General features: G+C 36.0%; 1 protein-coding gene across 2 annotated transcripts in view; it reads left to right on the top strand.

Annotated features, from left to right (window-relative positions):
* The window catches only part of LOC124799250 (chitin synthase chs-2), a 345,843-nt gene that overhangs the window by 310,637 nt on the left and 11,798 nt on the right, over positions 1-23,408 (top strand). The window contains exons 18-20 of one of the 2 annotated variants that reach the window (XM_047262797.1): positions 5,158-5,300; positions 5,855-6,015; positions 15,554-15,730. In XM_047262797.1, the coding sequence (XP_047118753.1) occupies positions 5,158-5,300; positions 5,855-6,015; positions 15,554-15,730 (481 nt within the window). Of the gene's footprint in view, positions 1-5,157; positions 5,301-5,854; positions 6,016-15,136; positions 15,314-15,553; positions 15,731-23,408 lie in introns of both variants that reach the window. The other variant, XM_047262796.1, reaches the window with a different exon arrangement.

The following is a 23,408-nucleotide window of genomic DNA, read 5'->3' as shown; positions in this document are numbered from 1 at the left end:
AGGCAAGATTAAAGAAGAAGAACAAACTTGTTTCAAACTAGAGAAATGAATCAGAAAACTTCGCCAATGATAAATATATTAGGTTATATGGCATAATTTGTGAACTAGACACCTATCATATTGTTTACAGACAACTCCATCCTCTTTGGCTGCTTTGTAATTGGTCAATCTGATTATTTATTTCCAATAATTTTCATTGTATCAACTCTCTAAATGAAAGAAAACTATTTTTTAATCAATACACTTTAAAACAGGTGTAGGCAATACATTAAACCCGGATACAGCTTTGCACAAAATACTTTATTTTGTCGACTTGGAAAAGCAGACTCACTGAACTAAAAGCCAAAGAGTAAAAACTTATATCTAATGTCCACTGCACTTGCATGGAGTAAACAAAGCACGCATCACTGGTTACTGCCATGTTCCTACATACCCCCCTCCCCTTAAAGTGCAGAGCACCCGGGATAAAAGGGTACTTAAACTTCACCTGTCACCCTGCTCTTGTACGGACAACTTGTTGCTGCAATAATGAAGGTGCTGGTGTGGGCTGTTGTGTTGTGGTCCCATGTCCCCTTGCCATGGGTTCATCTGCCATATCATGTGTAGTGAGTTCCAAACTTTGGTCCTTCACATTCTGTTGAGTGTCATCATACTCCCGTCCTGGCAAGACCCATGCTGGTTTTACCCTCTCTATGGACACTCTAATAGTTTTGTCATTCTATGAGATGTCCACAGTATGAGTGTTGCATCATACTATTTGATAAGGTCCAGTATATGGAGGTTGTAGTGGCACTCTGACTGAATCTGTGTGGAGCATGACATGTGTACAGTATGCCAATGCCTTATGCATGAAAACTGGTCACTCACCATTTCTAGATACTGTAGGCCTTTTCATTGTTTCCACATGCTCACGGATTTTACTTATCACTGATGAGAGGTTTTTTGGCACTGGTGATGCGACGGTGGTTAGGTAATCTGCCGGGATTCTCAATGATTCCCCACACACCAATTCCGCCACTGAGGCACTGATGTCTGTCTTGTATGTGGTCCATAATCCAAGTACAACCAATGGTAATGCTTCTGTCCAGCTTCTCTGATGACAGATGAGATCTACCTTCAACATCCTGTGCCACCTCTCCACCATACCATTGCTTGCTGGATGGTAGCTTGTTGTATGGTGGTGCTGGAACCCACATAAATTAGCTAGCTTGTTCAACGGACTAGACTCAAACTGACGGCCTTGATCTGTTGTGATATCAATGGGCACCTGAAGTGAGGTAGACATTGAGAGACAAATGCCTTTGCAACCATTTCTGCTGCTATTTCAGTGATTGGAATGGCCTCCACCCATCTCATGCATCTCTGTATTACTGTTAACAAGTATTTACAGCCATCCGAAAGTGGGAGTGGACCCACTAAGTCAAGATGGACATGGGCAAATCTTGCGGGTAATCCGGGGAAATTTCCAATTTACATGTGACTGTGTCATCCTACTTTGCAGCGTTGATATTGTAGGCCTATGAGAGTCCATTCCCTGGTATCCTTTTAAATTGATGACCAGACAAAATGTGCTGTCAGTAACTTGATCGTGGCATTTGCCCCTGGGTGTGCCAGGCCATGAACACTGTCAAACACTGCTTATGAAATTGTTGTGGAATGTATGGGTGAGAATTCTGTTTTGATATATATTGCACCATAACTTAAGCCTTCTTCCTGGCATGAGTATTGGCTGTAAGTGTAACCCTGTTGTGTGGTCTGACAATAACTTCTGTAGATCCAGATCTACTTCCTGCAATGTCGCGAGCTTGTCATAGTTTATTGTGCTGGTCACACTGCAAACACAAGGAAAGTAATCTGCAACCAGATTCTCCACACCTCTGATGTGCCTTGTATCCATGATGAATTGACTGACAAACTCTATGTGCCGGTACTGCCTTGGCGAGCACTTATTGCCTATGTTGCTGAAAGCTGACACTATAGGTTTACGATCAGTGAAAATTGTTACTGGTCTGGCTTCAATATACGAGTGGAAATGTTTGACACTTTCATATATTGCCAACAACTCTCTGTCACATGCACTCCATTTTTTCTGTCGGAGTTGCAGCTTCTTTGAGAAGAAACTAAGAGGTTGCCAATGTCCATCGACCTGTTGTTGCACGGCTGCACGAATGGTGACCTGGCTGGTGGCTACTAAAATATTCTATGGTGCTGCAGGTATGGGGTGTGCCACTACCACGAGTAACACTGCCTCCTCTAAGCTTCTTTGTAAGTTGCCAAAAGCTTTGGTCATTTCTGGTGTCCATTGTAGCTTTTGCGTTTCTGTGGTCTCTTGCCAGCCAGTGCATTCATAAGCGGTGCCTGTGTTTCAGCGGTAATTGGTACATGATGCCGGTAAAAATTTACCGTACCAAGGTAATGCTGAAGTTGTTTGTAGTCTGTAGGTTTGGATAGGTTGCACAACATGTCAATCTTCTCTGGTAATGGCTGTATACCATCGGCTGAGACTATACAACTGAGAAAAGTTACTTGACTCCTGCCCATGACGCATTTGCAATCATCTTGTTTGGCGATCATGTAGAAAGCTGTTTACAGCATACTGCCCAACAGTTTCTATGTCAAAACAATGATTTTAAAGAAGTATTCACTTGGAACTGTGAAAATACCCCATTTTTTATATAGATCACTGAAGTGGGTCCTTTTGTGTCTCTTGCTCATTATTCTGATAGTTCATTTTTGATGTTTGACCACATTTTCCATATCTGAGCATCTGTACCCAGAATATTATGCCATAACTGATGACAGAATGTGTATGTGCAAAGTATGTTATCCTTAGGCATGACCTATTGGACACTGTGGTTAGTATCCATACAGCGTAGCATGCTGTACTAATTCTTTTTCTGACTGCTTTGACATGTTCACCCATTTGAATTGTGATCAACATACATATGTAAAAGAATTGTGCTAGCCACACACACCATGAGCTCATTATGTACTTTAAGTGTTGCTGTGTTAGGTTTCTCACTTACATAAAAGTTCATCTTATTAGTCTTCTTTTCATGAAGAGTTACTTTACTGTTTGTTGAGCACTTGCAGACCACCATAAGTGCCTAGTCAGATCTTTCTTCTACCATTTTTGGTGTCCTATGTGTAATTATGATGCTGCTGTCATCAGCAAATAACAGTTTCACCTTGTGTGACACACAGTGGGAAGTCATTAATGTAAATGAAATGAGTAATGGGTCTAATACATTCCCTTGGGGGGCTTCAGTGTTCAAACAGTCTGGATCTGAGAGATCTTGAAAGTTGGGCTATCTCTACTATCTGCTCTCTGTCTGCTGGGTAAGACATAAATCATTTATTTACAAACCCCTTATATCTAGTGCATCAAGTTTACCAAGAAGTATTTCATGGGCAGCTGTGTCAAATGCTTTGCTAAGGTCTAGGAAAATACCTTACTTGTTCTCCTTTATCCAGGGCTTCTAAAACTACTTCTGTAAATGTTGCTACAGCAGCTTCTGTTCCCTCTCCAGACCTGAAACCAAACTGTTTTTTGCAATGAAGTTGGTATTTAAATTATAGCAGTTCAAAAGAAAAACACCTTTTGCATGCTTCACATTAAGTTTTTTATTTATCTTTCATTATTTTTGAAACAGAAGATATTAATGAAACTGGTCTGTAATTCTCTATGTTTTCACCTCTTTTGTGGATGGGTAGAATTTCTGCATGCTTGAGATAATCTGGGAAGGAACCAGATGAGAATGAATTATTTGTAATGTCTATTATAGGTGCTTTTATGCTGCTTGTGTAGTCTTTTAGTCGACACATTGGAACCTGGTCTAAACCTGTGGACATTGTTTTTGGAAGACTTTCTTGCAGTTTAGTTGATCCAGTACTAAAGCAGTTGTTTACAAATTTGGCCAGATCTTTAGGTTTATATGTTATTCCGATTTTTATGTTTACCTGCTTTGTCTCTGTACTATCAGTCTCTTGTTTAACTACATTGCAAATGGCTTTGTCTTTATTGTTTGAGTTATGTATGGTGTTAGCTTCCTGCAGCAGTTTCCTGACACCCTTTTCTACCTGAGGAAATAGTTATATGATAGCTGTGTAACTCTCATTATATTTGATAGAGCTGAGGTGTTTGAAAACTTCGGAGGATTTTCCAATACCTTTTGTTGCACAGTTCTTTCTACTACACTCTTCAGTTGAATGTATTAGTTTAGGAAATGTTTCCTCAAATTTTAGTTAAAATATAGTAATGAATTTGTTAAATTTTTCATTACTGTGTGTTCCTGGATGTACTTCAACCTTGTCTGGTTGGTCATCAGCACTCTTCTTGAAAATACCCTTCTGTAGCTAAGCACTTTTGTTTGTTTCTTTGGAGATATTTTGTATTTTGCTATTTGACCAAAATGGACTGGTACTCCTAGGTTTTTAACAGCTGCCTCACAGTATTTCTCATTGATATGTGTTACAAAGTGGTCTATAATTGAAGATAAGTGTTTGATTATTCTTGTTGCATTTATTACGCATAGTGAGAACAACAACTATACAAGTTATTGAAGAAACTGTTGCTGACTTCATCCACTTTCATCACATTGACATTTAACTCTCCACAAATAAGAATACGATCTTTAGGAGTACATATCTTGTCAAGCACTTGCATTCATTTAGTGAAAAAGATATTAACGTCACCATTAGAAGACCTAATAAGCACAGTATACGTATATTTTGTTCCTTTAACTCTACCACTGATAGCTCAAAATGCTTTACATTGCTCAAAGAAATCATATCACTTCTATCTATGAATTTATGTCTCTTTTAATGTAAAGAAGTAAGTCTCCATCTCTCATTTTAATTATATGCTGTAGTAACATGCTAAGTCATAAGAATGTAAAACTATGTACTCAGTTCCACTTCCTTTCCACCTGTGTTCAGTTATGTTGGCAACCAAGCTATGTATAGCTTGTAGCATAATTTTCCAATTATTGCACTTTGTTCCTTATTGATTGAACACTCTGGTGACACACTGTGTTCAGAAAAATGTTAAACATGTCAAATTAATACAACCTCACAGAAGCTAATTTTCTTAACCATTCATCAGTGACAAGTCACAGTGCTAAACTTGTGAACATAACATTATATACTTGCTTTCAGAGTCCTGGATCCAAGCGGTCATGTCACTGGTCGCAGAAGAACAACTTCTGTGAACAGTAAAGATCATCATTTAGGATCACTGGCTGAAGATCCAGCTGAAGAGGATCAAATTCATGATGAAGACAGTGAGACAGAAGCCTCTGGTAGGTTGACTGCTGGCATAATACATGGTAATGCCAATGCTATGTTAATGTTAACATTTTAAATTTTTTGTTTATTTATGATTTTGTCCACTGCATAATAAAGAAAAGTAGCAAACATACGTCCATAAGCTGATAACATTTTCATACAGTTGTGTTTTTAACAGGAAACACAGATCTAGGTTTCTGCATCATGCACAATAAATATGCTACAAATCTGTGCTTACATTAGTTCCAGATACACAATTGTTTCCTTAAACTCAGAAGAAACAGAATTGCCCTAATCACAATATTCCTAACAGTATAAGATTGTTATTTTTGGCATTGAGGTCAAAGATATTCACAAAATATATCATTTACTTAATGTAATCATGCTAACAACAAAATGAAACATCAAAATAAATACTGAACTCAAATCTGTTTACTAATATTAGCCTGAATTTGTTGTACATGCTTAATGCATGAGGAATATAAATTAACTGTGAATCTTAATCGAAATTACAGTCTAACAATATTATAACAGAGCTTTATGTTGATGTACCTTCCTTCTTGCACAGAACCTAAACAAGAACGTGATGATAATGTGAATCCTCTATGGATAGAAGACAAAGCGTTGAAGAAAGGAGAGGTGGATTATATCTCTCAGGCAGAAAGGCAGTTCTGGGAAGAACTTCTGGAAAAGTATCTGTATCCAATTGATGAGGACAAGGCTGAGAAGGTTGAAATCTTTTCAATACTTATTACATACAAAACTTCAAGTTGATTTTCTGCCTGAAATATTTACTTTTATCTTTCAGTTAAATAAAGAAAGTAGGGATCATTCACTAAAGTAAGCATACATCATTACCTGGCTTGGAAAATAAGCAACAAGTATACAATTATCTCCATTTGCTAAATATTTATAATATTAGTTATGTTACTTTGTTATTTTTTAATAGATCATATACAGAACATCTCTCTGTGGACTTTGAAATGTATGTGTATTGTCAATCTGAAATTTCAGATATTTTCTACTTACTTGGGTCCATGGTTCTACAGTATTTCATAAACATCTTCCATTTGTATTGTTACTGAATTTATTTATCTCAAAATTGCAACTTTGGCTTGTGTGCCATTTTGAAATGGTAATTTGAAAGTAGCACATACAGTGAAACTGTGATTGTGAGGTAAATAAATACTGTAACTGTCCAGGTAGAACATGCCATTTCTGATATTTCAACATTATTTTAGAAAGAAGCTAATCAAAGAAACCCACATATGCTCCTACAGATGCATGCAACTTGTGTCACTTATAGCTTTTGATCCAGTAATCCTTTCCTCCACATCACTGCACACAAATGTTGGGAAGATCCTCATCAGTTAATTTCTTCTTTCACAATTATGATGTCAATTTCCAATGAATGCAAAACTGAAACTTAATAATGATAATAATGTTCATTAACCTTTTCCAGTTGCCTGATTGTCCAGGTACACTCCTTTCCACTTTCTTCCAGATCTGATTTTACATGAGTGATCTGTTGTTTGCCTGGTGGGCCATTATGTCTCTTGCCTTCAAGTTCCTTTCCGAGCTAGTTTTTTGCTGTTCTTGTTTGATTCATTCTCTTTACATGACCACAAAACTGATGCTATTATGCTTTTAATAAGTGGTTGTTTTGCTTGTGTTTTGTGATACCTCTTTTCACTCTGGATCATACCTTTCCTTGTATCTTGGAGCACTGACCTCAGGATTCACTTCTGCAGCCTGAAGTCCACTATTGTCTCTGCAGTTGATGTTACAGGTTTCAAGAGTGTATGTAATTATTGGTAAAATATGCCTGACAAAGTGTTCATTGGCATTTTGCTTGAGGTAAACCAGTTAGAAACAACCGTCTTCTCTCTGGATACAACTCTGGCAGTGATTTACAACATTTTTACTTTGCTGGTAAGTGACTAGTACATTCCACCTAAATAAACATTTTCCTAATTTGTCTCTTGGCAAGCTGCCATTTTTCTTTTCTAAATCTAGGAAAGTAAAGATGATCTCTCTTCTTTTCTCCCATGTTTTTTCCCATTATCATTCTAACAGCAAAAGTGAGATCTGTTGTTGTTCTGTTACTTCTAAATTGAAACTGTCCTTCCCCAAGCAGTGGTTAAATTATTATCTCTGTCAACTTAAGACTGTAGGATGAGAGTGTGACTCTCCTGCAGTCTCCACATTTCTGCCTGCACCCTTTTTTGAAGATGGATACAATTATGCCTTTAGTTCAGTCTTCAGGGACTTTTGCTTCTTTCCAAACAGTGTTTATTATCCTCTACAATCAGTGGAAACCTTGAATTGCAGCACATTTTATTATGTCAGCCCTTGCTTAATTTACACCTGAAGATTTACCTTTGTTCATGCTCTTCAAGGCATTTTGAACTTCACCCCAAGTCAGTGACATCATTTACTTCTCTCTTCTTCAGAGTTTCTGACTTTCTCAATTCTTTCTTTGTCAGATCCATTCCAACATACATCTGTACGAAATACTTCTTCATCTTCTTTCACACACACTCATACCTGCAGGTGATGGTTCCATCTTCCTTCTCCAGAGCTTTTATTGAAGCAAATTTATTCTTTTATTTTTCATGATTCTGTACAGCAGATTCTTGTTGCTTTTACAGTCTTCTTCCAGTTTCACACAAAACTCAGCCCAGCTTTTCTTTGACTTAAATAATACTCAGTTTTCTATCAGTTTTAGGTCTCTAGCAAGCCACCAGGAAGGTAATTACTTCTGCTTTGAAAAGTTAAAAGAGCCTTGGAAAGTTTAGTTCTGTTCTGTAGAACAGAAGAAATTCCAAAGGATTGGAAGTATGCATTAATTCGTCCTTTTCATAAGAAAGGAGGAAAAACTGGTGTCAAACTATAGACAAATATCAATGTTACCAGTTACATGTCCGCCCCGGTAGCTGAGTGGTCAGTGTGACAGACTGTCAATCCTAAGGGCCCGGGTTCGATTCTCGGCTGGGTCGGAGATTTTTCTCCGATCAGGGACTGGGTGTTGTGTTGTCCTAATCATCATCATTTCATCCCCATCGACGCGCAGGTCGCCGAAGTGGCGTCAAATTGAAAGACCTGCTCCAGGCGAACGGTCTACCCGACGGGAGGCCCTAGCCACACGACATTTCCATTTATTTACCAGTTACATGCAAGGTCTTTTCTAAAGCACTTCATAATAGACTAGAGAATTAAGTAGATGATAAGATAGGAGAGCATCAAGGTGAATTTTGGAAGGGTAGGTCATGTGTGGAGTAGATCCTGAGTCTTAAGCTCATAATCCAAGACAAAATGGCAATATGCATGTCCTATTCACTGTGTGTGTGTGTTTGTGTGTACTTCAAAAAACCATATGACTATGTTGACATAATACCTCTGTTTCAAATATTGAAGGAGTTTGGTGTAGATGAAAAAACAAGAAACATTATCTTGGAAACATTAATAAACATAAAATCCAAAGTTACATTTTTAGGAGAGATACCTGAAGCTAGTGCATGAACAGCAGTTAGACAAGAAGAGGGTATATTCCTTATTTTGTTCAACTGCTTTCTTGGAAAGGTGATCCAAGAATGAGAAAGAGAACTCAGAGAGAATGGAATAAATGACCAGTTGCAACTGGACTATAGAAACAAGAATCTTAGAGTACAGTACTTTTGCCAACAATCTTGCAGTGCTGCCTAGTGACACAACAATCACAAGAGGAAAAATGAACACATACAAAAAAAAGGTCTTTAAACTATCCAAAAACAGTACATATAACAAACATAAAAGATGCACCAATTTTCATGACCACAGATTACAAAAAATTAAAACAATCAGTAAATTTATATATCTTGGGAGGTAATACAGAAGAATAGCCATGACAGGGAGGCTAATAGACGAAGAGCAAGGAAGATGGAAATAGCCTTTCAGTTGTCTAAAGAAGCATATAATAAGAAATCTACCTCCTCTTAAGCAAACTTACAGCACTAAGTTACAGTAATAAAACTGAGAATGCTTCTATACAGCCAAAGACTGTATTCATTTAGACAGGAGAAATAGAAAGCATGGAAAAAAACTGGAGAAAATCCTAAGAAAAAATATTGGAGCCAATAAAACATAATGGACAATACAGGAACAGGAGTAATGAAGATCTTACAAGAAAACTGAACAACTAAATGTAACAATGAGAAAACATAGAACAATGTTTTGCAGTCATCTAGTTTGGATGAATAAGAACAAGGTATGTAGGAGAATTTTTGAACACATCAACCACCAAAAATCTCCCTGGTTCAAGTGGCTCAAGAAATCAGAAGTGGTCTGAAAGAGATGAAGTTTGTAGAACATAATGGAGATGTTAAAATAGAAGCTTTTAGGTTTCTATCTTCAGAGCAAAACAAAAATGGAAAATGTAGTGTAAAGGTCAGAAGTTCAGAAATAACAGCACTCTGACTGAATGAAAAATTATTGGAAAAACCATATGTTAAAGCAGAAGTAATAATTTACATGATCCAATAGAGACCAAATTGAATGAAGAACAATAATACATGAGTATTCACCATTTGTTCTTCTTAACTTCATATATGAAAAATGTACTGTTTACATCACTTCTTCTTCACTTTACTCATCCTTTTCGTTCATTATATCCTGAGGCAGTCTTTCAGGTCTTAATAGTTTTTCTCACTATTTGGATGAAAATTTTATGTATTAATGGATGAACCCTGTACTGGTATCTGACACAAGACTTAATTTTATTGTTGGATCATATTAAATGAGAATGTAAATACTGCTTTAGTGAATGATCCATCTACTATCAAATTATGGATTCATATATTTTGTTGCTTACATTTAATTCTTATTTTCATGTATTATCACTTTGATTTCATGACATAAAGTGTATGACTGTGTATGTGATGGTAGTTGCCTAATTCATCACAGTACTGTGCTTTTAACTGTAACTATGAGTGGAAAGAGTGTGTGACAAACATGAGAGCATAAAATTTGTCTTAAGTTCCTACTACATTGTAGTCTTCCCATTTGTCATAGCATTTTAAATTACTAATATTATGAGACTTTGCATTGATATTTAAATCACCCAGTATTGTGAGGTCATTGGGTCCAACTAGACCAATTATCTTACTGAGGCTTTTGAAGAAATGATCAAACCTACATTAGGTGGGCAATAGCACCCAACACTCAGTGTTTCATTGTGCTTTTCATGAACCCTTTATAATGTATCACAGTGCCAACTAATTCAAATGACCCTTCTCTACAGTACTATTTAAAAAAACTGTTCTTTTACTTTAATATATTGATTAACTTTAAGAGTTACCCCACCACATTTCTGAAACTGCCTACAGTAATTACATACTACGGAATAGGCATCCAAATTAAAGTATGTTATTTCATCCTGTTTTAGGCCACGTTCTACTATTGTCAGAACATACAGATTATGTTCCTCCATGACAGCCTGCAGCAAGTGCAGTTTATTTCCAGGTACTGAATGTTTAAATGCATGAGAAGAATTGGACCATTTTGTTCATTTTTTGCTGTTTATTGAAGCAGGAAGACTTATTTTCGTGGGATACAGACAATGTTTGTTCATCACTGCTTACCCTGTAGATTTATTTTCTCTCAGGTCAATAAAGAATCAATCAGGTGTGTGGGAAGCACTGTTTTCCTTTTCCCCACTTCATTTATTCTCCGATTTTCATCTGCAGCTGTATTTTTTTCTGTGTCTGGTTCCCTTGCTACTTGTTTAGCCATTGCTGTGGAACCGTGCTTAGTTTCTGATGTGGCTGAAGTTCCTTATGTGTCTGGCTCCCCTGTTACATCTGCAGTCACTGAGACAACATTACTGATCAATAAAACAGGTTTACCGTTGCAGTACTGACATCATGATACCTTCTTTCTTCTGTGTAGTTTGTTTGGTCCACATTGCTGTGAATTCTGCTTCAAGGCTGGTTTTTTGATGACATTCTGCAGCTTTTGTTTCACTCAAATGCAGATGTAATATTTATTTACTGCTCATTCCATTTGTCAGATTACTAAGCATGTAAATAACAGGTTTCAAGAAGAACCAGTATACAGTAAAGTGAACTGGCTTGCTGGAGTCAAATAGTTAATGAATATCAAATTCAACCTACATATTTTTAAACGGTTCTATGTTGATCACGTATCCACATGACAGATTAGAAAACAAGCACACAATGGGACTACTTTATCTTTCAAATATAAATCTTGTTGCTAAGAATTCTGTAAGAGTCGTGGCAATGTATAAAAAGTGGTTGGCAGGTGTATTCCAATATATTCTACTTAGGAAAAAAAAAAAAAAAAAAAAAAAAAACAACACCATGTTTGGCTCTGAAAATGTAACATTCAGCGAGAAATTGTACCTTGCTAGCTGTCTTCCTATGATCCACAGCAAAAATATGTGTCCACAACTTATTTTCCTTTAAAACAGTATAAAATTATTTCTTTTTCACTGCCATTCCAGATTTAATGGTAAGACATATTAACAAAAGGCAAAAACATTTGCTTTGTTTGGATATTGGCTCACAATAGTTGTCACACAGCCTTTCCTTTAAAATTAAATGGTTAATAGCAGATCTGTGCAGCTTTTGTTACTTGTTAACTTGTCAGATCTATCTGGGAAACATTTATATGAAAAAGTATCATAGTTTTGCTTTAATATAATTGAGCTGCTGCTTATTGCAACATTCATGCCTTACAGTATGATGGCTTAATCTATTAGAAACAATAGCTTTCTGAAATTTACAGTATCAGTATAATACCTACTTAGATTTGTTGCAGCTGGGAAACAATTTGAAATAATCAGCACTCACTGTTTGATGCTTTCTTTCTCTTGCCGTACACACAGAAAACAAACTTTATTCTTCTTATTATCTCATTTCCTGGTAAAGCAATTTTTCACCAGCAAATGAAACTATGCTTAGTAATTTATTGTCTCAAATCAAATTTATACTCAATTCTTAACTAGAAAAAAAACATGAAATATTATAATGAAATGTGGAAGAAATGGACATAATTTTTCACCAGAATTCTTATAGACATCTGAGCAAGCCCAAGTTCTTAAATTGGCCAAGCTTTCTTCTTAGAGCATCACATGTGGAACATGATGAGATTTGTAAACATATAAAATGATATATGTATTATGTCTAAAAGCAACAGAACCTTAGGAAATGCATGAAGGGGAATACTGACAAGAGATGTCATGGGGGTAAAAAGGAGAATAAATCAGACAGCATAATAGAAGGATCGGCAAGAAGAGAAAAATTGAAAACAATAATCCTAGTATGAATTGTATACGAATAAATTTAGGATAAACATGGGAGAAGAATTCTGACATAAACTTATCTGGAGTGGTGTATTAAACATGTTGCATATCATAATAAGCCATGAAATTTTAAGTGAATGACCCCTTAAATAAAATGTTTGAATATCCTCAATTTACACATGGGAATTTTTGCATAACTTCCCCAGTCTCACGAACTCTGTGAACGAAACTGCTATTTAGCTCTTTGTTTTAGTACACTTATTGCTTCCACGGCAAACTGTCCACTACTGAGGAACTGAGGAAAGGTGAATTACTGCACTTTAATCACAGTAACTATTAACTAGTAATATTAATTTATTTGATAACTTGTGCTTTTTTTTAAACTTTGACCCATCAGTTACTTATATTGACAAATATTAAATTTATTTAGTTCAGGTTCAACTATCTCCTTTGAAATTCTGCTCTGAGAAGAATGCCTGACAGTTATGGAAACTCAAGCTTGTTGTGATGTTTTGTGAAACTATTTTATGCTATCTTGCTTCATCTATCAAGCAAGGCTTAATCCATTTCACTTACAGCACAGTTTGGTTAGTGACATAAATAAGCAATTTCAGTAAAAAATAATAATTTGGGGTTGTATGACTGCCTTCCTGTTAGTCTGCTCTCAATAAGATTATTTCTAGACACTATCAAGCTATGAAGTTATGCTTTTCTGTTTACTACATTGGGCTATTTAGAGAATTATCTGGTTTTTCTGGAGTTTCTGCTGCTCTCTTATGCCTTTTACTGAATGCTTACTGTGATTTTTATAAGATAATCTGCTACAAAATTTCGATCAGTCCCTTCATTTCTGTGGTTCTACCTTTAGTTGCTAACATTAAGATGTTCCCAATTTCCTGTCTTTGGTATTCTTTGAATAACAAATCAGGGAATTTATGTACAAATACACATTAGCTCTTTGAGCTGGAGGAATGAGCCATTGTTAGCCTGAAACCTAGTCATCAATGTACCTATCATTCTACATTTTTGAAGGTAAATAATTTAAGAGTAAAGGAGATCAATCACAAAATAGCAGAAGTGCTGCGTCATCAGCAGCTACTCTCAAAAGGGAGTGAAAACTTGTTATCTTTCATTCTCCTTTGCATGTGCCTGTCAACGGCTCAACACTTCCGTTATTCGGTGAGTGGTCTCCTTTACTCCTAAATTATTTACATTCTACAGAACTTTCCTACTATATTTCTACTTTTGAAGGGGTTTCCATTACGGTCTACTTGAAAACTGGAAATGTCCACTATATCTATTCATTTTTTCAGCTGTTGTTTACCTCAGTTATAGTGCTGCATCTCGATAGTTTTTACAAATAGAAACTAATATTAAGAAATCCAAGACTCTCTCTTCAGTGTCCTCCAAATGTACTTATTTCTTGTGTGGTCCATTTCAGAATGAACAGTGTAAGATAGCAACTTAACTTCAAGTTCTTATTGACACTCAGAAACAGATTCTGCAAAAGTCAAAATGAAACTCTGTTTTCCCATGGTGCAAAGTGTAAATAGTAGCATTTTATTATATAAAATCAGTCACTACAATTAATAGTTAAGAGTACTTGTGTACTATTATAGCAAAATTTTTACCCTTTATTATGACAGAAGCCATATTTATAATGTCTTCTTTGTACAAATTACTATTTCAATTCCTTTCTAACATTTTTGCTGACAGAATATTTGGGAATATCTTAATGTTTAGAATACATATCCTACCAGTAACAGCTAACATTTTCAGATTTAAGTGAATGTGTGGCTTCATAAATCTATATTTCCTTTACTAACATTAATCTCAGTGACCCTGACAAGACACAATGACATTAATGACAAGACTAACATTGTTATTCTGGTTAAATGCATACATATAAAAAAACTCCTTAACAAATCTAACAGTATTCTAAAGGTCTGATAGTGGTTCTTTTCATTTCCAGCCTCAATACCATGCTGAAAACCAATAAGAAAAAAGAAACTACCAGTTTAACACTGGACAATGTAATACTAACATTTTTGTTTTCAAAACTTCTGCAGATAGTTGCAAACTGTAAATAATATTTTTTTCCATCTTATGCTATATAAAAACCTCCTCAAATCCTATGGGTCCTTTATGTTCTAAATTTTATTTTAAATCAGGAAGAGCCAACACACCTGTTTGGAGGTATGAATGCTTCTGAAAGCTCCCGTGCAATATTGATAATACTGAATGGTGTGGTGAGAACCACAAGCCTGGAAGTTTTAATACATACTGCTGACACTTGTCTGCAATTCCTAACAAGCTCCATGAATCTTTTATCTCTCTGCTCACCCAAGTCTTTATGCCATTGCTTGTGAGGCATTCACAGGATTCTTGTTGGCTAAACCTGATCTAAAGTGTTAACAACTTCTCAACAAACAAGCAGCTCTTAATCATTTCTTATATCAACATTGAAGACATGTCTAATAACTAATTACTCTTGGGTTCTTCTGTCTTGACTTGTTCTTCAAACTTCGAACCCAGATTATTATTTTTTAGGCAAGAATAGCAAAGGACCTGAAAGAATTGCGAGATTCGTCTGTGTTTTTTTTCTTTATGATGAATGCACTGTTCGTTCTCATCGTATTCTTGCTGCAACTGAGTAAGGATAAGCTACATATTAAATGGCCTTTTGGAGTCAAAACAAACATTACGTTTAATGAAGAAAGTCAGGAGGTAAGAAGGATCTCTTATTTCTATATTTTTTTAGTGATTTCTGCAAAGCAGCTAGCACAGATCATTTGTTCCTTGTTTTGTCAGCAGCTCTAAGAAGTCCAGCAGGACTGACCTTTACATCAAAGTACTCTAATGAATTTAGAATAGTTACACAGGTTTGATGATTGTTTCTTTTTCAGAAAGTTCTTAGTATAAGATACAAAAATCAAGGTGCATGTGTTTCTTAATATGTTATTTCAGGCAAGAATTGCTGCTGATCTGATAGAGCTACGGAATAAGTCCGTGTTCGCCTTCTTCATGTTCAATGCTTTGTTTGTGCTTATTGTTTTCTTGCTGCAACTGAATAAGGACATGCTACATATTGACTGGCCACTTGGAGTCAAGACAAACATCACCTATATCGAAGAGACAGCAGAGGTAAACCATGCAGCTGCCAGCCTTGTTGCTGTGTCACTCCAAGTGTTCACGGGAGAGGCGCATGGCGGGAGGAGCCCATAAGCTTGCTCTGGGGCTCGGATCTGTCAATAACAGGAGCTGGCCTCTAGTCCCTTCTGTGTGACACAAATCTTCAAACTCACATGGGTTCTGTCTCCTGTAACCAATCTCACTATTCTCATTTATCATTGCTCTCATAGACACCACTACTTCTAGCTTCCTCACTGGATAATTACTGCAACTTTCAATGTAACATCTTTTTATTATTTCTGCAGCACAAGTATGACTGTAAATTTTTCTCCATGTACATACTACTGTATATGTAAATGAATGCTGAGAAGGTGCAGGCACAAGTGGATTCATGAAATCTGGGAATGATGAAACTGCATGGTAGATACTGTGAATATCTAGTGATTCTAGTTGACAGTTCTTAATGCACTTAGGGAGACTGCTGTGATGAAGTAAACTTAGTGTTATAAATGTCATGACCAGAGAAGAAAAATTTTCTCCATGTTTTTTTTTTTTTTTTCAGCAGAGAGAGTATTTTCAATCCAGATTAGCAGTACTGATTTTCAGTAGAATGCTGAACACAAAAAAACTACAAATATCTTTAGATTACTTCACAAGTAAAGGAATTACTGACCAAAGAACTGTGCACTTTCAAACTGTAAGATCTGTATCAAAGGGAAACCCAGGGCAGAATATAATATGCACATGACATGAGGTCACCAACCATTAAACAGAAGAGATGCTGTGCCATAGACAAGCATTTAGAAAGGATAATTTATTCTTCTTATACTTCTTCTTTTTTATTTTTTTCTCAGGCCACACAGATATAGGAGTATTATTATCATTATTAAATACAGGATTGCTCACAACATTTGCTTAAAAAATAAAAAAAATAAAAAACTGTCATTAACTTATCTGCATTTTCCATGGATCATAATTGTGACCTCTCATTGTAACATCAACAGAGTAAGTTTTAAAATTAAGTACATTTTTTCAGTGGAAAGACTATGCAGAAAAGGTCTGGGTTATCTGAGACACACAGTGGCAAGAATTAGATTACACCGAAGATGAAGGTAACAGAGAAAAAAAGTTATGAAACAATTGGGTTGTTGGAGACTTAAATATTCAAACTGGAATAGGACAATAATCAGAGTAAAGAAATACCAATGCTGTTATTATTTGTCAGTGTAATGAACTAAACATTTGCAGTATAATAAAAGAAGTAATGAGAGAACAAATGCACATATGATGATACTGAGAGCCATATACCTGGTGAATAAGCCATGGACCAGTACCAAAAACTTGGGACAAATAAAGAGAAGCTTCCTATATAGGCACTTACACATAGTTAAGAAATAAGTTACAAATGTAAAATTAACATAGAAAATTAATTCTGTAGTGAACTGCACTAACAATAAAGAAAGGATGAGAAACAAAGGCTACAGAATTACTGGTTCTTAGTGGACCACCAGGACATAAGCAAAAATTCTAAATGATAGAATCTCAAATGAGAGATGTGTAAGAACATATTGGATGGGAATTATTGGGGAGTAAGCAACTGGAACACAAAATCACAAAATAAATAAAAATTTTGACAGACAGTGGATTATCAGAAGAACAAGAGAAAACTCCGAAACACCAGATAAAATTATTCATGAGATAATAACATTTCCTGTTTAAAACTGTGGCAATAGTACAGAACTTGTTGCTGTGGAAATTCCATGAACTGCTTCCATTCATAATCACCATCTTGCTGTTTCATGTCCTTAGCAATGAAAAAAATTAATAAAAAAGTATTAAATGTATCACCATCATCCACACAATGCCGTTTCACATGCTTCTGAATTTAGATTCTTGACTAGATCATTCTGCAAATTTTGAATCAGTACCACGGAAGATGGCATTTTGCAATTCAAATACAATTAGACTCAACAGGTTTTTCATGAAACATATGTTGGACCATGCAATTATACATTAGTACTTTGGTATGATACGTCTCATTTGAAAAACCTGAACATATCAGCACTGTTTGTACTTGTGCTGTAGATAACATAGTGCATTAAATGTGTGAGTGTTACTGTTTTTTATAAATGTCTCCATGCCTGCATGTGAACATAGCGGTGATAGTAGTATAAAATATTGGTTAATATAAGGTATGATCAATAAATAGTGGAGTTATCTGGACAGAAATCAAATTAATAAAGACTATAAGATTTTATGTCTAGTGCACATTAATATATTTTATCATCTCTCGTTCTTCATGAACAAGAAAATAAATTCTTTCCTTTATCATGGTGGGTCAGGGTACAATTACAGATTCGTCACAGGTAATGTGTGTGTGTGTGTGTGTGTGTGTGTGTGTGTGTGTGTGTGTGTGTGTGTGTGGGGGGAAGGGGGGGGAGACAGTTGATGGGCGAGCAGATTGGGGGGGGGGGGGGGGGTGATTTCTTGTGCATCAAAATTATTTGTTATTTGCAGAAGCTGTGAAATACATAATTTAATTCACATTCTAGGTAAAAGGGATTGCCAGCTCAATTTTTTTAAAACTTACCTCTAGTCTCATTGTTTTACAAACAAGAACACATACTGTAATTAGTACTATGTGATATGAGAAAACACTGTAAAATAAAACACTAGGTTTCCATTTGCTCACACTGAGAAGTTTTTATTCAGTGGATATAGCTGATTTATGTCTTTTCATACTGGGTTTCCAGAAGTTGGTGTGTCAGTCATGGTCTACGTGAATATTAGTATTTTAATTCACATTTGCTATTTTAGAACTGTGTGCATATTCTAAAATAGACATTAAAAGCACTATCTGAATCCAATGAACAACTTTTTTATCTGTCAACAACTTTATATTGATAGATTTAAAATGAAATACTAACTCAGTTACAAACAATCAGTAGTCTTTCAAGGGTGTATAAACACAAATCTAGAGCATATGGCTATGTATATAAATATGTGAAGCTTTTTCAAGCTTCATTTATTGATCAAACCTTATGTCACTTCTCCTCTTGACCATGGCATGGAACTTGTTATGGAAGATGGTGCTCTACAATTAATGATCAGTTTTATATCAGCTGCACTCATTTTCTGTAACCCAGGAAGCAGAAAGTTAGTTATAACTCATTTCATGTTCACAGTTCACTGTAAATAATTATATGGAGCACATATGTGTTAGTGTAACACAACAGATTGAATGAAATCAAAATACTGCTTCTTGTTTGTCATATATGTCTGTCATCATTTTTTCCTTATCACAGACAAATATCTGAAAATTCCAGACTAATAATATTATTGGTACAGTACTATATGAAATAGTGCACAATAAAAAGTACCTCCTATTGATTTATGACAAGCGAGTTACGGTCACTTATTGAAAGTACAGACATTTTGAAGCTGCAGTCCTATGATCTGTTATCACTACCATTTCCCATGAAATAAAAATTTAAAAGTTTGCAAAAAGCTCATGGTACACTAATACTCATGTGCTCCAATAAATTTAAATATTGTAATGGTCTTCACTGTAATGTATCTGTCTGTGTCTCTTATTCTTAAGGAATAGTTATTATTGTGTGTTATCCAATGCCTGTTGCACAGACTTTTCTACAGTAAATGTAAAAGAACAATTACTATTTATGATTAAACATCAAATTCACAATAGTACCAAAATAAAAGACCAGGTTTTGCTCCTTTTAGGGAGAGTTAGTTATATGTTCCATGGGTGACTTTGTATGATACATCATAGTGATGTGGAATGAAAAAGTTTACAGAATATTAGCTTAGTCAGTATTTCAGTATGGCTACATGCTGACCATTTACAGATTACTTCATATAATGGAAAGAAAATTAGTTTGATAACACTATGAAATAAGTAACACTTTTGCATTAAATGTGCTACAAGTTTCTAAATAGAAATTCTTATATGGGGTAGGAACTATCCAGAATGAACATTTTCAGCTTACTTTCAAATTCAACTTTTTTATTTGTCAAACATTTAATATCATAGAGTAAGTTACCAAAGATGATAACAGCTTTATGCACTGCTTCCTGAACTAAAAACAGTTATAATCAAAAGTAATGAAGGTAATTTTCTTAATAATATTGTAATCATGGATGTCATTCTTCTGATGTTTAATGAATTATTTACAACAAATTTCATGAGAGAAAATATGTATGTGACATTTTAGTCAAAAAAAAACAAGTGATACCATGTACCTTTGTAGGTGAAGACTTTTTGCTTAAAAATGAGTTACACCAGAATACAATTCCATGTGACTTTACTAAATGAAAAGAAGCAAAGTATGTTAATTTAATCATCTGCCACTTTCCAAGGTATGCAATAACCAAAGTTCCAAGCTAGCTGCAGTGAGTTATTTAAGAAGCTCTAAAGTGTGTGTGTGTGTGCGCGTGCATGTGTGTGTGTGTGTGTGTGTGTGTGTCAGGAGGAGTTGTCAGTATTCAGGATTATGACAGGAACAACCATTCAAAACAAAAAAGTCTAGTTAACATGGGCTCTAAAGTCCATACCTTAAGAGCTATGAGCAAATCGTGGTCTTCGATAGTGCGAAACAGATCTCTTCTACTGCAAGCTCTTTTCTTTCCATATTTTGGGAGGAGGTAATACGGACAGAAAGAAGAAAAAATTGTTATTAATCATGCACTCTAAAATGCATACCTTGAGAGGTATGAACATTTGTTCAATAGAAGAGATAGCTTTCACAGTAGCAATGATGAACAAGTACTCATAGCTGTTAAAGTATGCACTCAAGAGTCCACATTTACTCAACATTTTTTTCTTGTTTTGGTCCATACTACCACCTGCCAAAATATGGAAAGTTAAGAGTTAGCAGTAGAAGAGAACTGTTTCACAGTGTAGAAGATGAAAAACTCACAGCTCTCAAGATATGTGTTTTACAACCCATGTTTCCCAGACTTTTTTTGCTTCAAATGATCATTTTTCATACCATTGAATATTTTTAATTCTCATCAATATTCAAACATAAGAAATTTGAAAATTCTCTCTCGCTTACTAACTCCTTTTGAGATTTTAAATTTGCCACTGCTGTTTCACTTTTTGACGTGCACAGAGGAATATGATTGATTTTCTCAAAAACTGAGAGACGGTCAGTTTGCAGAAAACCAGTCACTAATCATTTTAAATCATATTCACAACATCTTATATTGCTATATGTCTGTTGGAATTGATTATAATACTTGCGTCATTTGCAAAATAGACTAATTCTGCTTGATAGGTATTAAATGGATGGCGACTAGTAAATACAAAAGACAACAGGGCCCCAACACTGAAAGGCAGAACAATTCAAAAAAAATATTTTTATTGTGGTTACTTAAGAAACCTTAAATAAAAATATCATATGATATCCTGCTCATCTTCAACAAATTACATCTAACCTTCCAAAGTTGAAAGATAACTGCCACTAAAACATTTCTTTAGGACGTAGAATTTTAGTAATGCCATCTTCCTGAGACTGCTGCCACGCAAACACCCCTTATCAATGCTCTGTCTGGTAAAACTGCCATGGGTAACTGTACTACCCTGTAGATGTCAAAAATGGATAAAACTTTCAGTCATTTACAGAAGAGCTTCACAAAGGTGATGCTGCTTGCCCATCCTATACTGGTCACCATTGGCAATGGTAGTAGATGCCAACCACTGATGTGGCTCTACATTAAAAAGTAAATAACCATTGGAACCATTAAGTGTATTTTCTAAATATTTACAGCAGGGACAAATACAGTGGAATGTGTATAAATATGTCAGCCATGCGCATTCATCATATTCAAGGGATGGAAGACATAGTTGGTGACTACTTTTCTGGAACTGACAACTTGGCGAAAATGTAGGACTACACCAAACTCGCAAAAACTCAAGTGGCGGACCATCAACTACAACTATTACTGAATGATCCCTCCACATGACTGTGCATACAGCAGATAGGGCTATGGGTGACAGTGAAAAAATATACGGGCATCTCACAACACTGACCTAGACATCACAGCTCATCGCCATTTAGAAAGACAGGTTTCAATAGTGTACATAACCTGGCATACATAGTTTCTTCTGAATTGTCAGGAGATTTGGCCACATCCACATTGATCTCATTCACTTGCTGCCACACTCTGAACATTACAAATACCTATTCACTGCAGTGAATAGGAGTACATGATGGGGAGAAGCTGTACCAATTACTGACATCTCTGCCAAAATGACAGCAAAATGTTTGTCAGGACCTGGGTGGCATGTTTTGGTCACTCCCTTCACATGACAATGGTGCAGGGATGACAATTTGAGTTGATCCTCTTCCCCAAATTGTCTAAAAAGTGTGGCTTTCAATGACCTCATATCATTAGTTACTATCTGGACAGCAATGGTTTGGTCGAGTGGTGGCGTTGAACATTGAAAGCCGCTCTCGTGTGTCACTACAAAAAAGTGGACACAAGCACACCACTAAAGAGAAGTTGTGCAGTGGTTAGCACACTGGACTCACATTAGGGAGGATGATGGTTCACACCTACGTCCAACCATCCTGATTTAGGTTTTCTGTGATTTCCCTAAATCACTTCAGGCAAATGCTACTGGTGACCCTCACTGTTTTGTCCCCTCCACCAAATCAACCAACCAACCACAAGCACACCAGATGGTCCTGTTAATGTTAACAAACAGCATATAAAATGGACCTCAGTACATCAGCCACAAATTTGGCTTCTGGCAAGCCTTTAAGGATTCAACAGACTTCTTCAGTCCAATTGCCATTGCCATTTGATTTGCAGCTGACTTCAGTTGGTGCAGCACCTTAAGGTATATATCTGCAACATCCAATGGTCCCCAGCTTAACAGCATGGCTCCACAAATTTTGTGCACAATGTGTTGACTGATTGCACCCATGTCAAGCTGTTCACTGATTTCATGCAAGCTCCCTGCAATCCCCATACACCGGTCCTTTTCCAATTTTGTACTGCACGAATCATATGACTATATATTACCTTAGTGGTAAATGCTACAGAATGTCCATTAAGAGGGCCAAGCCTGTATGAGTCGTACAGACACCCTCAGATGGCAGCATGCCTACACCCATTAATGTGCAGTGCACTGAAACACCCATATCGCCAGCAGCTGCTTTGCCAATGTCTGGCTCCTGCTTACAGGACATACCTGTGGCTACACACCCTTCACAGCAGAATTCTGCATGAGAACCAGATGTGCGGTGAAGTTCAAATACCCCTTCATTTACAGTGCTCTGCACTTGAGAGGGAAGGAGGTGGAGACTGTGTGACAGTAAAATGGTTGATTAATCAAGTTTGGTCAGTGAAGCACCTTTTTGTATAGACAAACTATCTTTGTGCTATTTTGTTTGGTTTTTGGAGTGTTACTGTTGTGTATTTTGTCTGTGATAAATAAAAGTGGTTTTTCGTACATCTGAAATTTGTGTACAGATTTAAATGTAGGTGATGGTGTACCTACAGAGATACTTCATCTTCAATCCTTCCATAAGGAACTATGAAACAATCTAATATATTCAGTTATTGGGGTTTTTGGTACCTACAATTCACAAAATGGAACTTCATTGAGTTAACAGTGAAGAATAGAATGGATGAAATAAAATGGAAGAGTGGAAGAGTTACA

Source organism: Schistocerca piceifrons, chromosome 5 (genome assembly GCF_021461385.2).
Source record: "Schistocerca piceifrons isolate TAMUIC-IGC-003096 chromosome 5, iqSchPice1.1, whole genome shotgun sequence".
Classification (NCBI taxonomy): Eukaryota; Metazoa; Arthropoda; class Insecta; order Orthoptera; family Acrididae; genus Schistocerca; species Schistocerca piceifrons.
This window is presented reverse-complemented; position numbering and strand designations above follow the sequence as displayed.